Source organism: Chironomus tepperi, unplaced genomic scaffold (assembly GCF_022539635.2).
Source record: "Chironomus tepperi strain 1889 unplaced genomic scaffold, CSIRO-AGI_Ctep_v1 contig_13, whole genome shotgun sequence".
Taxonomy (NCBI): Eukaryota; Metazoa; Arthropoda; class Insecta; order Diptera; family Chironomidae; genus Chironomus; species Chironomus tepperi.
The window spans coordinates 1,574,653-1,590,622 of record NW_027226135.1 but is presented as its reverse complement, the minus strand read 5'-3'; the positions used below and the strand labels follow the sequence as shown (position 1 = coordinate 1,590,622).

The window sequence follows — 15,970 nt, the reverse complement described above, 5'->3', positions numbered from 1 at the left end:
AAATAAAAGAAGAGGAAATGAATAAAAATACTCAAAAAATCTTCAGATTTGCCGTTTTATAAACTTCACGTGTTTATCAATTGATATTTGCGGATTTCCCGCACTTTATTAGGTCTTGTCTTATCGAAAAAAATAGGAGATTTGATAGTTTCTTAAAGGAATGATTTTGATTTCCTGTGGGTTATGAATGATTGTTCATGATTGGGTTTAGTTGAGGAATTAATGGCTGTTAGGGCACATCACGCTGACCTGGTGGTAAAGTCACGTTGTTCTTGGCTCGGAGTCACACTGGCCTTGATCCAAATTCACTGGCCCGTGGCGAGAGTCACTCTGATCTGATGCCAGAATCGCAATAACATTAAGTCAGAGACACGTCGTCCTTGAGTCAGAGTCATGCTTTCCTGAGAGTCACAATCACTTTTTTCAGTCCGGATTGTCAACCAATTCCAACTTCCATGTGCTTTCCAGATTCAACATTAATCCCCAATAAAAGACTTATCTACAGCAATTAATTGTCTCTTATCCATATCAATGTAACCTCTTCAAAATGCTTCAATCCTCTATAAATTGCCCATCAATTCAATCAAGCATTTTAGTTTTTACAGGCTTGCCATTCGTAAGGATGAAGCCATACACGCTAATCAGTGTCTTTTTATTATTTTACACAGTTTCCACCTCGGTTGTGCCAAAAGTGCTTAATGATGATGAATTTATAAGATGTAATTATGTTGGCGGAAGTGACGGTGCCAGTTATGAGTGCATATTGTCCATCAACAATCCAAATGGAGTCGAATTTGATCAAATTGAAGGAAGTCACTTGACGGGATTAAGTGACGCGGATGTTGAGCTTGTTAATGCATATTCAGGCAATTCGAGGATTATTCCATCAGTCATTTGCCGTCAGTTCCCAAATGTCTATCATTTAACCATCATGGGCATTAACGTAGAGGAACTAACACCGGATGCATTTGCTGATTGTCGTAATTTGGTCGACTTGTTCCTAGTTTTTAATCAAATCACGTCAATTCCTGCAAATACGTTCGCAAATAGTCCACGACTTGAGTACATTGAACTGTCAAGGAACAGAATTTCGGAATTAAATGAAAATTCATTTACTGGAACTGCTTTGAGCTTTATTGCAATTGACTATAATGAGCTGACGTCTTTTGACCAGAATTGGTTTACGTCCATTAATGGAACATTGACACATTTGGAACTTATGCAGAATAGAATTGAGGAAATTGGACCGAATGCTTTTGGGTGAGTTGTCCTTGTGCTGATTTGACTTTGGCAATGTTTCGACTTGACTCTGGCATAGTGTCAACTTGACTCTGGCTTGGTGTCCACTTGATTTTGGCTTGATGTCAACTTGACTCTGGCATGATGTCGGACTTGACTCTTGCTTGGGGTCGATTTGACTCTGGCATGGTTTCGACTTGACTCTGGCATGGTGTCGACTTGACTCTGGCTTGGTGTCCACTTGACTTTGGCTTGATCTCAACTTGACTCTGACTTGATCTCAACTTGACTCTGGCATGGTGTCGACTTGACTCTGGCTTGGTGTCCACTTGACTCTGGCTTGGTGTCGACTTGACTCTGGCTTGGTGTCGACTTGACTTTGGCAAGGTGTCGACTTGACTTTGACCTTTTGTCAACTTGACTCTGGACTGATGCCGGACTTGACTCAATTCTGATGCAAACTTAACTCTGTCCTGGAACCGACTTGACTCTAAAATATTCAAAAACACCAAAAAAATCCCCATTTCCTCCTTCTTCCTATATTCCATCACAACCGACACATGCTTGACATTTTTTCATCAATAAATCAATTAAAAAGCAATTATCAAGTACCGACAATTAACGATATTGATAGAATTATCAGGCATAAATACTCAATGATTGCACAAAAAAGGAAGCGACATTGATGGAATGTTAAAAATCATTTTATTGACACTTGAAATTTTGTTATGTACTGTGTCTTTGAGAGATAATGCTGAAAGGCTGAGTCATTTGTTTTGAACTTGATAGAGGATTTTTGGTTATGTAATGTAGGAAGGGATTCATTCCTTATCCGTTCTTTATCCATTCCCGTTCCATTCGGTTCCTTTCGGTTCTCTTCGGATCCGTTCGGTTCTCTTCGGATCCGTTCGGTTATTTTTGATTCCTTTCGGCTTTCTTCCCTTCTGACTACACCCTACACTCCTGTATATTGCAGACATCTCAGCCAAGCCACCTTATTAATCACATATTCTTCCTATCCCATTCCAGAAACCTACGAGAACTAAAAGAAGTCATCCTCAACTACAACACCCTAACATCAGGAATTGCAGATACAGCATTTGATGGCCTCAACAATCTTGAAACCCTCTCATTGTCCAGAACAGGATTAACATCCATAAGTCCATCATGGTTCACAACACTCTCATCACTTCGATCATTTTATGCTGTCAATAATGAAGTTACGGAACTAGTCAATGGAACATTCAACTCATTGACAACTTTGGAAGCACTGTACCTGAATGGCAATAGAATCCGCGTGATTCCAAGCGGTGCATTTGGTCCAGCTGCCAGAAATCTTCGAACATTTTACATCAGTGACAATCGAGTCAACAATGTCGATCCATACTGGCTGAATGATGCTGAAAATCTTGAATATCTCCTTCTAGCCGGCAACTTGTGTACCGACCAGGACTTCCTTAATGTCCCGTCAATGAGATGGCGAATTTTTGAGGAACTCCAACAATGCATTGACAACTACATGCTGCCACCATGGCTACAATGTCGATATGAAATGACTGGCTTATATACATGCATGCTTATGACTCACAATCCAAATGGTTTTAATGACTTTAATGGTGTGACTGGCGAGCATTTGAGTGGACAGGGTGATTCCAATGTCACACAAGTGTCTGCGCGGTTCTCAAACACGAGAATCATTCCGACTGTAATTTGTCAGCAATTTACAAATTTGAGAATAATTTCACTACAAAATAGCAATGTTGAGGACTTGAGTGAGGACAGCTTCACGCACTGCACACTGTTGGATACGCTGGGGCTTCATAGCAATTGGATTGAGACGATTCAGGACTTTGCATTCAGAAGGGCACCAAATTTAAGACATATTGATCTTGGTGATAATAGAATTGCAAGGTTGACACCAGACACATTTACAGGAGCTCCATTGGTTTGGGTACACTTGGATCTTAATCGGTTCTCATCATTTAATCAGAATTGGTTTGAATCAATTAATAGCACATTGATAACGATTAACATGTATGGAAATTCTATTGTGATGCTGGATGAGGATGGATTTTCGTGAGTATTTTGGTATTTTTTTGGGACTAGCTCGACTTTAGCGACCAGCTCGACCTATTGAACTGGCTCGACCTACCCAAACAGCTCGACTTGTTGGAACAGCTCAAATTGTTGGAACAGCTCGACTTGTTGGAACAGCTCGACTTGTTAGAACAGCTCGACTTGTTGGAACAGCTCGACTTGTAGGAACAGCTCGACTTGTTGGAACAGCTCGACTCATTTGAACAGCTCGACTTGTTGGAACAGCTCGACTTGTTGGAACAGCTCGTCTCATTTGAACAGCTCGACTTGTTGGAACAGCTCGACTTGTAGGAACAGCTCGACTTGTTAGAACAGCTCGACTTGTTAGAACAGCTCGACTTATACGAACAGCTCGACTTGTTAGAACAGCTCGACTTGTTGGAACAGCTCGACTTGTAGGAACAGCTCGACTTGTTGGAACAGCTCGACTTCTTCGAATAGCTCGACTTGTTGGAACAGCTCGAATTGTTGGAACAGCTCGACTTGTTGGAACAGCTCGACTTGTTCGAACAGCTCGACTTGTTAGAACAACTCGACTTGTTGGAACAGCTCGACTTGTTAGAACAGCTCGACTTGTCTGAACAGCTCGACTTGTTAGATCAGCTGGACTTGTTTGAACAGCTCGACTTGTTGGAACAGCTCGACTTGTTGGAACAGCTCGACTTCTTCGAATAGCTCGACTTGTTGGAACAGCTCAAATTGTTGGAACAGCTCGACTTGTTGGAACAACTCGACTTGTTGGAACAGCTCGACTTGTAAGAACAGCTTGATTTATTAGAACAGCTCGACTTGTTAGATCAGCTCGACTTGTAGGAACAGCTCGACTTGTTAGAACAGCTCGACTTGTTAGAACAGCTCGACTTATACGAACAGCTCGACTTGTTAGAACAGCTCGACTTGTTTGAACAGCTCGACTTGTTGGAACAGCTCGACTTGTTGGAACAGCTCGTCTCATTTGAACAGCTCGACTTGTTGGAACAGCTCGACTTGTTGGAACAGCTCGACTTGTTGGAACAGCTCGACTGGTTAGAACAGCTCGACTTTTTGGAAAAGCTCGATTTGTTCAAACAGCTCGACTTGCTCAAACAGCTCGACTTATTGGAACAGCTCGACTTGTTCGAACAGCTCGACTTGTTGGAACAGCTCAAATTGTTGGAACAGCTCGACTTGTAGGACAAGCTCGAATTGTTCGAACAGCTCGACTTGTAGGAACAGCTCGACTTGTTAGAACAGCTCGACTTGTTTGAACAGCTCGACTTGTTAGAACAGCTCGACTTGTTGGAACAGCTCGACTTGTAGGAACAGCTCGACTTGTTGGAACAGCTCGACAAGCTCGACTTGTCTGAACAGCTCGACTTGTTAGATCAGCTGGACTTGTTCGAACAGCTCGACTTGTTGGAACAGCTCGAATTGTTCGAACAGCTCGACTTGTAGGAACAGCTCGACTTGTTAGAACAGCTCGACTTGTTTGAACAGCTCGACTTGTTAGAACAACTCGACTTGTTGGAACAGCTCGACTTGTTAGAACAGCTCGACTTGTCTGAACAGCTCGACTTGTTAGATCAGCTGGACTTGTTCGAACAGCTCGACTTGTTGGAACAGCTCGAATTGTTCGAACAGCTCGACTTGTAGGAACAGCTCGACTTGTAGGACAAGCTCGACTTGTTGGAACAGCTCGACTTGTAGGAACAGCTCGACTTGTTAGAACAGCTCGACTTGTTAGAACAGCTCGACTTATACGAACAGCTCGACTTGTTAGAACAGCTCGTCTCATTTGAACAGCTCGACTCATTTGATTATTATTTTCAGAAATCTCCGCACGTTAGAGACACTCCAAATTGGCAACAATCCCCTTTGGAACATTCCAGCAACAGCATTTGATTCCCTCACCAATCTCAGAATGCTTGAAATGGCCCAATGTTCATTAACAACATTAAATCCTGCCTGGTTCAGAAATCTCCGTAGATTAACAACGTTAAGACTTTCAAACAACAACATTGGGGAACTCCAAGATGGCATTTTTGATACATTGCAGAACTTGGATTCAATTTCACTTGACTTTAATAATTTGAGAAAAGTTAGTGCCGATGCATTTGGAGCATCACTATCAAGTGTCCGATCCATATTTGCTGAACGTAATCGAATTCGTGCATTTGATGCCAGAATTATTCAGGAATCCACAAGTCTTGAGTGGCTGGCACTAAGAGACAATGTCTGTACCGACGAAACTTTCTCAAATATTCAGTTTGACCGCGATCAGATCGTCAACAGGCTGTATACATGCACATCTAACTTTGGTCCTGAAAGTCTCAGATGTCTGTTTTATGATCCTGCTGACACATACACGTGTTCCTTAAGAATCTTTAATCCATTGGGCCGGGATAACTTTGAGGATGTCGAAGGTGATCACATGACAGGCAGAACGGATGATGACGTCAGAGCTATGTACATCTATGAAGGCAAGACATTGAACATTCCGTCTATAATTTGTGACAAGTTCCCAAATATTGAGGCATTGGACTTTATACATGACGAAATTGAATATTTGGAAGAAAGTTCATTCAGGAACTGCCGGAACTTGCGTCGTGTTTATGTCTATGACAATGCAATCGAGTCCATTCCAGCGAATCTATTCAGGAACAATCCATTACTTGAGGAACTAAGTCTTGGACATAACAGATTAACAGCACGTGGAATTCCAACAAATGCCTTTGCTGGAACTGCCTTAACATTTTTGGACTTGAGTCAAAATCCAATTCAGGACTTTAATTCAGCCTGGATTATTCCAGTCGCGTCCACATTGAAGACATTGGAGATTTATGACATTGGTGCTACACACTTGCCAATTTTATTCTTTAATTATCCGTCCGTACTTGAAGTTTTGGATGTGTCAAGGAATCCACTTCGGGAAATAATTCCAGCTGTTTTTGATCGACTTCCAACACTTAAGGAACTTGACATGGCTGAATGCCTTTTCCGTCTTATTGATCCAAATTGGTTCCGACAACTTGGTGGACTTGAGACATTGAGGCTGAATGGAAATTCACTGCTGAGCATCCCAGCTGGAACCTTTGGTTCCTTAACCAACTTAAAGACACTTTACATCTACAACAATCGACTTCGTGAGCTTAATGTTGACTCATTTGGTGCCTCAATTTCATCACTTGAGTTCCTTTATGTCAGCTATAATGAAATTATGGGCGTTGATCCAACATTCTTATCATCAGCATCAAGTCTGTCCATTCTGTACATGGCTGAGAATGTCTGCGCACAAGGAAACTTCTACAATGTCAGTCAGAACACGTCACCGGTTGAGGAAGCACTGACGTCATGCATTAACAACTTTTCAACTGAAAATATACGCTGTAATTATGTTAGAGCTACACAGAATCGATATGCATGCTTAATGGACACATTTAATCCATTGGGACGTGATAACTTCCAGACTGTTGACGGTGAACATTTAGCTGGAAGTAGTGACAGTGATGTTGAGGTTATTGAGGTTAGGAATCAAAATACAAGGTAAGGATTGATTATTTAGGGACATCCTGGGGCGTATAAAGGGAAAGGGGGATGGGCTGATCCTCAAATTCACAGCCTTTGAGGATAGCCTTTGAGGATAGCCTTTGAGGATAGCCTTTGAGGATAGCCTTTGAGGATAGCCTTTGAGGATAGCCTTTGAGGATAGCCTTTGAGGATAGCCTTTGAGGATAGCCTTTGAGGATAGCCTTTGAGGATAGCCTTTGAGGATAGCCATTACCTACCCGTGTAGGGTAAGTTAGGGTATACCGGGTCCTTAGCTATCTGTCTGAGCTTATTATCCACAAAACTAACTCTTCAATTCCCCCACAGAATCATCCCAAACATCATCTGCTTACAATACCGGAACCTGAGAGTCCTGACATACTTCAACAGTCATCTTGACCTCCTTACCCAAAGAAATATCAACGAATGCCGTCACTTGACCAGCTTGATGATCTACCAAAATGATTTACGTGAAATACCCAACTATGCCTTCCAAAATAATGAAGCCATTGTCCATTTGGAGCTTGGATTCAATAAAATCAACAGAATTGGTGACTTTGCGTTTGTTGGAACATCCGTTGAGTCATTGGACCTTGCTGGAAATGACTTACAGATGTTTAATCCACGATGGTTTGAGCCAATCAACAGCACATTGCAGAATCTTGACTTACTTAATGCCAATATCCGGGCAATTCCACAAAATGCATTCAGGAACATCCGAAACTTACGTAGCTTGGCACTAAGTCGTAATCCATTGGAACGACTGCATGTGTCAATCTTTGAAGGACTTGACAATCTTGAGGATCTTTACATGTCCAATTGTGAGCTGTTCTTCATTGATCCAATTATATTCCGTCCACTTGGCAGTCTACGGTCGTTGTTCCTGGACAATAATTGGCTCACGACCCTTCCGAACAACATCTTCAATCCATTAAGAAGCCTGTCCATGATCAACTTATCGAATAATTATCTGTGGAATATTGGTGCTGTTAACTTTGGTAACTCGCTGTCCAGTGTCCAGGTCATTAACTTGTCGAACAACTTGATCAATCTTGTTGATGGAAATATCATCCAACGGGGTACGAACCTACAGCGACTGTACCTAGCTGACAACTCCTGTTCCAACCGAAACCTCATCGAAATCAACACAAATGTCAATCGAACCTTAAATGACATCCGTAGATGTGTTGACAATTTTGTTGCTGAACCTTCAATCAGCTGTGCTTACAATCAGCTATCCAGCACCCAATACCTCTGTGTCCTATCCGTTCTTGATCCATGGGGAACTGCCAATTTCATGACCATACCCGGAACTCACTTAACTGGTCGTACCAATGATGACGTCACAAGTGTTATGGCTGTTGATCAAGATTCACGTCCCGTACCCAGTGCCATTTGCATCCAATTCCGTAATTTAACTGACTTGTCAATTTATCGCAGTCGAATTGCTCATCTTGGTATGAGCTCATTCGCAAATTGTCGTAATCTTCGTGTGCTGATGCTTGAGGGTGGATTCATCACAACATTACCGCCGAGGGTATTTTCAGGCAGTCCAAATCTTGAGTATGTCAGTTTTGCTGATAATAGGATCTTTAATATCATGGATACAGCATTTGCTGGTGCGAGGCTTACAACTTTAGATCTTGCCTACAATAGATTATTTATGGTAGTTCCAGTTGTAATGAGTCCAATAAGTGACACATTGACGGTACTTAACATGATCGGGAATCAAATTCGTGGATTTCCGTATGGAACATTTGAGGAACTGACGAATCTTCAGGAACTCTATTTAGATAGAAATCCATTGACGGAATTGAAGGACGAGACATTCCTGACTTTACAGAGCCTTCGCATCCTGTCCTTAGCACACTGTCAACTGACCAGACTCAACGGCGTCATGTTCTATGACTTTATAAACATGCACACATTAAGGATGAATGACAATGAGATTGAGATGCTGCCTGAGGGTGCATTCCATAATATGACAAGCTTAGAAGTGCTGTACATTGGAAATAACAGAATCGGTTCCTTAAATGCAACACATTTTGGCGGTTCCATGTCGTCCATAAGAATCATCAATGCTCCGTCCAACAGAATCAATGCAATTGACCGAAATTTAATTGAAAATTCACCGAACCTTAACAATCTCTTGCTGCCTGGAAACATCTGTGTCGATGAAAGCTTCAACTACATCCAGGACGACCTTGATGCCGTCAAGACTGCCTTGAACATTTGCTTTGACAATTTCGATGTGGAACCAACAATTGAATGCAGCTATGACGTCACAGTCAATGACGAGTACCGATGTGATGCACGCATCCATAATCCAGTCAATGAAGACTTCCAGACAATTGGTGGACAGCATGAAAGTGGACGGTCCGATGATGATGTTCAGCTAGTCAGTGTCTTGCAACAAAACACAAAGACATTCCCGGCTGTAATTTGCAGGCAGTTTAGGGACATTCGGGAGATTATTGTCATGGAAAGTCATTTGGAGATCCTTGAGGCACCGGCATTTGATGACTGCAGGACATTGGAGCAGCTGTACATCAATCAAAATAATATTGCGTCAATTCCAGCACGTCTGTTTGTCAATTCACCAAATTTGTTCTATGTCTCGCTGTCTACCAACAGAATCAGTCAAGTACATCCAGATACGTTTGTTGGAACTGCTGTTGAGTCACTGGATTTGGGTAATAATCGGCTAACCAGCATCAATCCACAATGGTTTGCACCAATTAGTGAGACATTGGATATGGTTGACTTTTTTGGTAATTTACTGACCAGAATCCCGGACGGAACCTTCTCGGCACTGACAAATCTTGAGTTCCTTATGCTTGGCAATAATCATGTTGAATTTGGTGAAAATCCATTCGATGGATTGACAAAATTGAAAATTATTGGACTTGGACGTAATGGAATTCGTGAGTTGAATCCAGCCTGGTTCCGGCCAATTCCACAACTTGAGGAGCTGTTCCTGTGTGGCAATGGAATTGCTGAGTTGCAGGATGGCATTTTTGGTAATTTTACGAATCTGTTGACACTTCGGCTGAACAATAACTTCCTGTCGACTGTACGTGCTGAGTCACTTGGATCTGCTGTTGGGACATTGAGGAACTTGCAGTTTATAAGCAATTACATCACGTCATTTGATGAACATATTCTTAATAATGGAACTAATTTACAATATTTGATGATGAGGGGAAATTCATGTGTTAATGAGAATTTCTATGATGTGCCGAATGAACGTGATCGTATTAGGGAGTTGTTGCAGCAATGCTAAGGAGGATGTGTTGATTTGAATATATATATTGTTATGTGTATTACTTGAACCTTATAGCTGTATAAAGAAGCTAATGATATGAATTTAATAAATTAATGAAAATTAAAAATTGTGTTTTTTAAGTATGGAATTTGATCAGCGTTGGTATAAGCCGGGTTTTGCCGCTTATCACTTCCATAACTACAGGGTTCCCCTTCAGTTGTTTGCATTTCTCTTGAAGACTCCTTTCTCAAGTTGTCGCCTTGTGAAATTGACACATGATTGGCTTTTGACGATCAAGTTGCATCCAGGACACACCCCGTAAGGCATACGACAGAGAAATGACTGAAAATGTAGCCCTAGGATAGCATACCTTTGACTTAAGTCAAGATTCGATTAGACTCAGTCCAAAAGCAAGGATTTTTAGCCATTTCTACGCCGTTTGCTTTCTAGACTTTATATACATATTGCTTGCATATTACAGGATTGAGTAAAAAAGTTTATAAGAAAACGATCACCTGTGGAAGAGACATTGATGAAAGTCGTGATTCAGCAAGCTTTTGGAGATTATTTTTACCTGCATGCCAACTCTGAACTCAATTATTGATTCTGAATGGAACAAATTGGTTAGTCAATCAAAAAACTGGCTTAATGACCAGATATGACTGGGATTTAAACGCCAGTCGCACGCGGAACTGCAACTTAACGGCCACTGCCTCGTTACTGTTCCTTTATATCATAAGTTTAGTCAAGGCCGTTCACTTATTATGTAACGATCTATAATGAAGGGTAAGGGTATTAATCGAGATTGTAAGGATAGGTGAAGCGGAGATAAAAGAGTTGATTATTACGTTACGTAATAAATAAACAATCCCCATAAAATGCCAAAACCCTGAGATAAGTCATGAAATTATCTCTAATAATAGCTTCTTTTTTGCAGCTTATCTTCTTCAATTGTTATCATTTAATGACAAAAGACAGATAATTTGATATAAAAAATTAGAAATGTATAAAAAGTAGAGAATTTGCCAGTCTGCTTTCTTAATTCGCTAAAAACCGAACAATTTTTTAATAATTTATTATGAATAATCTCAAAATATTAATTTTACTCTGTTTATTGATCACAATATGTACTGCAAAATCATGTCGAAATGTCAAAGCTGTAGACAATTTTGAATTTGAAAAAGTATGTCAGTCAATTTTCTCAAGTGGCTCAAGTCGGCTCAAGTCGACTTAAGTCAACTTTTCCACACAAAATTCGAGTTGACTACGAGTTCCGCTATCAAAAAACCTAAACAGTTACTATCCCAAATTGACTTATTTAATCTTCAACATTTCAGTTCTCCGGAAAATGGTTTGAGCTTTACTACAACAATCTAAACTCACAAGTAGCATGCAGCACATTAACATATTCACCAACTGATCAAAAATACACTTACAAAGTTGATGGAACATATGTTTTTGATGATAATTACGAGACTAGTCATCAGTTACATCAACTTACATATCCGGATGAACATCCACACAGAGGATTGTTAAATGTGACGGATCAAAACAATCAACTAAACTTCATGTATTCAGTTCTTTCGACAGGTATTAAAAGTTACACAAAAATTTACAATTTAATGACTTATTTCATGTCCAGACTATGAAAATTACTCAATTATTTGGATGTGCTATGACTCAAATTCACAAAAAATTGAAGATTTTGCTGTTTGGGGTCGAGGAACTTCCTTGTCTGATGAGTTATTGACTACAATTGATGGAATCTTATCAAAATTCAAGATTGGATTGAAAAGCTTTAAAAAGATTGATCACAGTCCTCAAGCGTGAGTTGAAATTGATGAAATATTTTGAATAATTTATTGAATTTGAATTTCTTTAGGTGCTTAGATTGGTGATTTAATGGATATTTTGGATATGGATAATATATTGTGATTATTGATAATGTTAAATTAAAATTGTCCCGAATAGCACATGTCGGTTGATTAATCTACAATCCGGCATCTGGCCAGTGTGACTGAAGATTGGTGGCACCAAAAAACATGACACCATGCCACAATGTGACTTTGCTATCATTTCTTCATGTAATCGTATCATCATGTAACTACATCACTATGACACCATGTCACTTTAACAAAATGCAACGATGTGATCGTTTCTAAATAAAATCATTTCTCAATGTCACCATCTCACTATGCTATCGTGTCATCATAAGACTATGCTATCAAGTCCCTATTACACCATTCTACCATACGTTAATGTCACTATGTAACCAGATCACAATGTTACCATTTCACAATGTCATCTTTTCACCATGCCAGAGCCACGCCGACCTGATGTCAGATTTTGCATCGATTAACCAATTGCGCTTTTCGGGACTGCTAATATAAAGACTATTGTTGGCTCAAATTTTACTGACTTATTAACTGCTTTGTGTGCAATACTTCAATATGTGTTGGTCGGGAATTATGAATTAAACATGTAAAAATAATTATCAAATGATGTTCAACAATACAGAACATTTTTATAAAAAATAAAATAAATTTTATAATTTTTTACTCACATTTTTTTGAGTTCTCAGTCAATCGAGTAGCTAATAAACATTCATTGATGGAATTGCTTACTTTAAAGCTCTGTTTTTGAAAATGAATCTCTTAAAGCTGCTGCTCATAGTTCAGTTGACTTCTAGTTGCTACTGTCAAAATACAATGTCAAACAAACTAAGAACAACAACTCCAGCTTTAAGAAGACCTTTAAGCCTAAATGAACCAATAAGTTTGAGAGAAAAAGGCCTGACTTTTGCAAATTTAGTAACAACTTCAGCTCAAACAACATCAAAAACAACCAGCAAGGTGAAAACGACAACATCGACTACATCAACTACCAAAACAACGGAAGCATCAACAACTCCAATTACACCGTCGACAACAACAACACAGACAGCTCCAAACAGTCCGATTATCCAAAACTGCAGTAAGTATCAAATCAGACATTCAGTACAGTCAGTACAGTCAGACAGTCAGCACAGACTTGATAACTTCCCAAAATTCCAGATCTCACATGGAAACGTTACGATCCATTCAATGACCCACATGCACCAGAAACAGATGGACTTCTTCTCGGCAACTACATCGATGGATCTCCAATCTATGTCGGTCGTGGATCAAGTAACTCTTTCCGGAAGTACACATTACCTGCTAGAGTCTACATCAACGAAACTGAATCAAATTCAGGCATTTATGTCGTGTCATATCCAAATGAATTTTGTGACACATCCAGAACAGCTGAATATCTTGTAGCTGATCCAAATTATGACTACAAATGGATAGCATCATCACAAGGTCAGATGGAGATGAATGCTGTTGGATGGTCGAATTCAAGAGTTAACATTAGTGTCGCAAGGATTAATTTGACCAGAAATGATGGAACTAAGGTGTCGCAAATTGGTGCATCAATTGTGTCACTTGGAACTGTCTATTATGATCCTGTGAAGGTTGCTGTGACTACAATGGGATTGAGGGCATATGAGGCACTGATATGTGTACCTAAAAATGTCAAATATGAGTCAGAATTTTGTGGTAATTATTGGTAATATTAAGTTTCGTGCCTTAATGCTTAATGTCTACTTGTAGCCTTCGAATGGAAGCACTATGACCCAATCAACAACCCAACAGCTCCATCTACAGACGGCATACTAATCGGCACTTACTACGACAACACACCAATCTACCTTGGCCGTGGAAATGACATTTGTGAGGCTGTATCTCCAGCACGTGTCAATATCGTCAATGACACTCAACCGCCAGGCATTTATACATCATGTGATGGTGTGGAACTTGTGGATACGTCAATGTCAGCTGAGTATCTAGTCAAGAATCCAGACTACAATTACTTTTGGGTCAATGCATCATCAAATGACAAAATACTTAATGCTGTCAAGTGGAACTGGTTTGCTGACACTTTGGCTGTGTCCAGAATCAAAATTTACAATAAAAAAGCCAAAAAACGCTTTGTTACAATTGGAAAGACATTTGTTGGTGCTGGAACTTGGTATTACAATCCGATGACAAATTATACAGACAGTGTTGGAATGCAGGATGTTGAGATTTTGCTTTGTTCTCCAAATAATTTGACGAAGCCTATTGTGGCACCTGTAACTGGATGTGGTAAGGAGTTGGGGATTTTAGGGATAGTTGGGATGGTGACTTGGGGTTGTGGTGGTGTCAGAGGTGTCAAACTAGTAACTCTCGGCTTCTCTCGGCTTCTCTCGGCTTCTCTCGGCTTCTCTCGGCTTCTCTCGGCTTCTCTCGGCTTCTTTCGGCCTCTCTCGGCTTCTCTCGGCTTCTCTCGGCTTCTCTCGGCTTCTCTCGGCTTCACTCGGCTTCTTTCGGCTTCTCTTGGCCTCTCTCGGCTTCTCTCGGCTTCTCTCGGCTTCTCTCGGCTTCTCTCGGCTTTTCTCGGCTTATATCGGCTTCTCTCGGCTTTTCTCGGCATCTCTCGGCCTCTCTCGGCCTCTCTCTTCCTTAATACACCCCTGCATACCATGATTATCCAGATTTGACAAGACTTCAGGCTAGAGTTGACACAACTCCATTTTGGAAACTCTGTCAGCTCTGATCCAGACTCCATAAAAGCATAGTCCTCCCAACTCTATCACATTCCCTAATTTTAATCTAAATCAATTCACAGTTCATGAATGGAATCGATTCAGCTATCGACGTAAAAACAGATCACAACTTAATGATGGAATTTTGGGTGGATATTATGTTGATGGAAGTCCATTTTATATTGGAGCTGGATTTCAAGTTAATACTAGTGATATTGTTCCTGCACGTGTGATGGCTGCAAATTCATCAAAACCTGGCGTTTATGTTTGTGGAAATGGATATGAATATGTTGATCGTCAATCGTCTGCGCAGTATTTGGTATATAATGATAGTCAGGTAAGGTTGAGGGTTGATTCATGATTTAAGTCGTTTCCAGGAGTGGATGCTAAGCTGGTCATGCATATAACTAGGCTTAAGAGCTTTTTGGACAGAACAAGTTGGTTAATCGATTCAAAATCTGGTACCAGGTTGAAGTGACTATGACTTAGTGCTGGATTCGGTTAAAATGTGGAACGGAATGATGCCGGGCACCGAGTCAGGCATGGCAAGATGTTCAGTACGGCATGGTGTCCTGCACGGCATGGTGTCTGGAACGGCATGATGCTCGACATGGAGTAACACCGGATCGACATAGTAACCCTGAATTGGTGTCGGATTCAGTTTAAATTCGGCATGGCATTGTCCTTGAATTGGATTTAAACCGGATTCGACACCAATCCAGCCAGTTACCAGATTTTGGATTGATGACCCAACTTGTTTTACTCAGAATTAAAATACAATTAATCAATAACCTCTAATTCCCTTAGATCTACACATGGACAAGAACTAAACCCAAATTCTACGTCCCAAATCAAATCGAAATTGATGGACTTTATGCAACATACACTATTGCAAGAGTCAACATAACAGACACAAATAATCAAACATTTTCACAAATTGGAACAAATTATATTGGTGCTGGAACTTATTACTATAATCCAATCAATGAGGCAGTTGAAAATATTACAAATTATGTCGATTTTGTGGAAATATTGACATGTACAGTGAGGAATTGAGAGGTTTTAATATTGATATTCTTGAGTGGAATGAGGTGTGATCCCTAACAGGCAAAGATAATGCTTTTATATTACAGGAAGACCACTACAGTACCTAAAAGCCATGTCTTTGCCTGTTAGGGGATTTGACGATCTCATTTCTAGTTACCCGGAAGGCACACGATGTTGAGTCAAGCTGACCT

At 40.3% G+C, this 15,970-nt stretch overlaps 2 protein-coding genes across 2 annotated transcripts; both read left to right on the top strand.

Moving 5' to 3' along the window:
* The first annotated feature begins 587 nt into the window (after window positions 1-587).
* On the top strand, window positions 588-10,253 carry LOC139091539 (uncharacterized). The gene is made up of 4 exons (XM_070641677.1): window positions 588-1,260; window positions 2,269-3,315; window positions 5,146-6,858; window positions 7,189-10,253. The coding sequence occupies exons 1-4, from the start codon at window positions 623-625 to the stop codon at window positions 10,142-10,144; spliced, it is 6,354 nt and encodes a 2,117-aa protein (XP_070497778.1). The 5' UTR covers window positions 588-622; the 3' UTR covers window positions 10,145-10,253.
* Window positions 10,254-13,089: 2,836 nt separating this feature from the next.
* Window positions 13,090-15,788, top strand: LOC139089938 (uncharacterized). Its single transcript, XM_070639595.1, has 4 exons — window positions 13,090-13,704; window positions 13,759-14,292; window positions 14,816-15,069; window positions 15,540-15,788. Exons 1-4 carry the CDS (start codon window positions 13,473-13,475, stop codon window positions 15,786-15,788), a joined length of 1,269 nt encoding a protein of 422 aa, XP_070495696.1. The 5' UTR covers window positions 13,090-13,472.
* The last annotated feature ends 182 nt before the right edge of the window (window positions 15,789-15,970 follow it).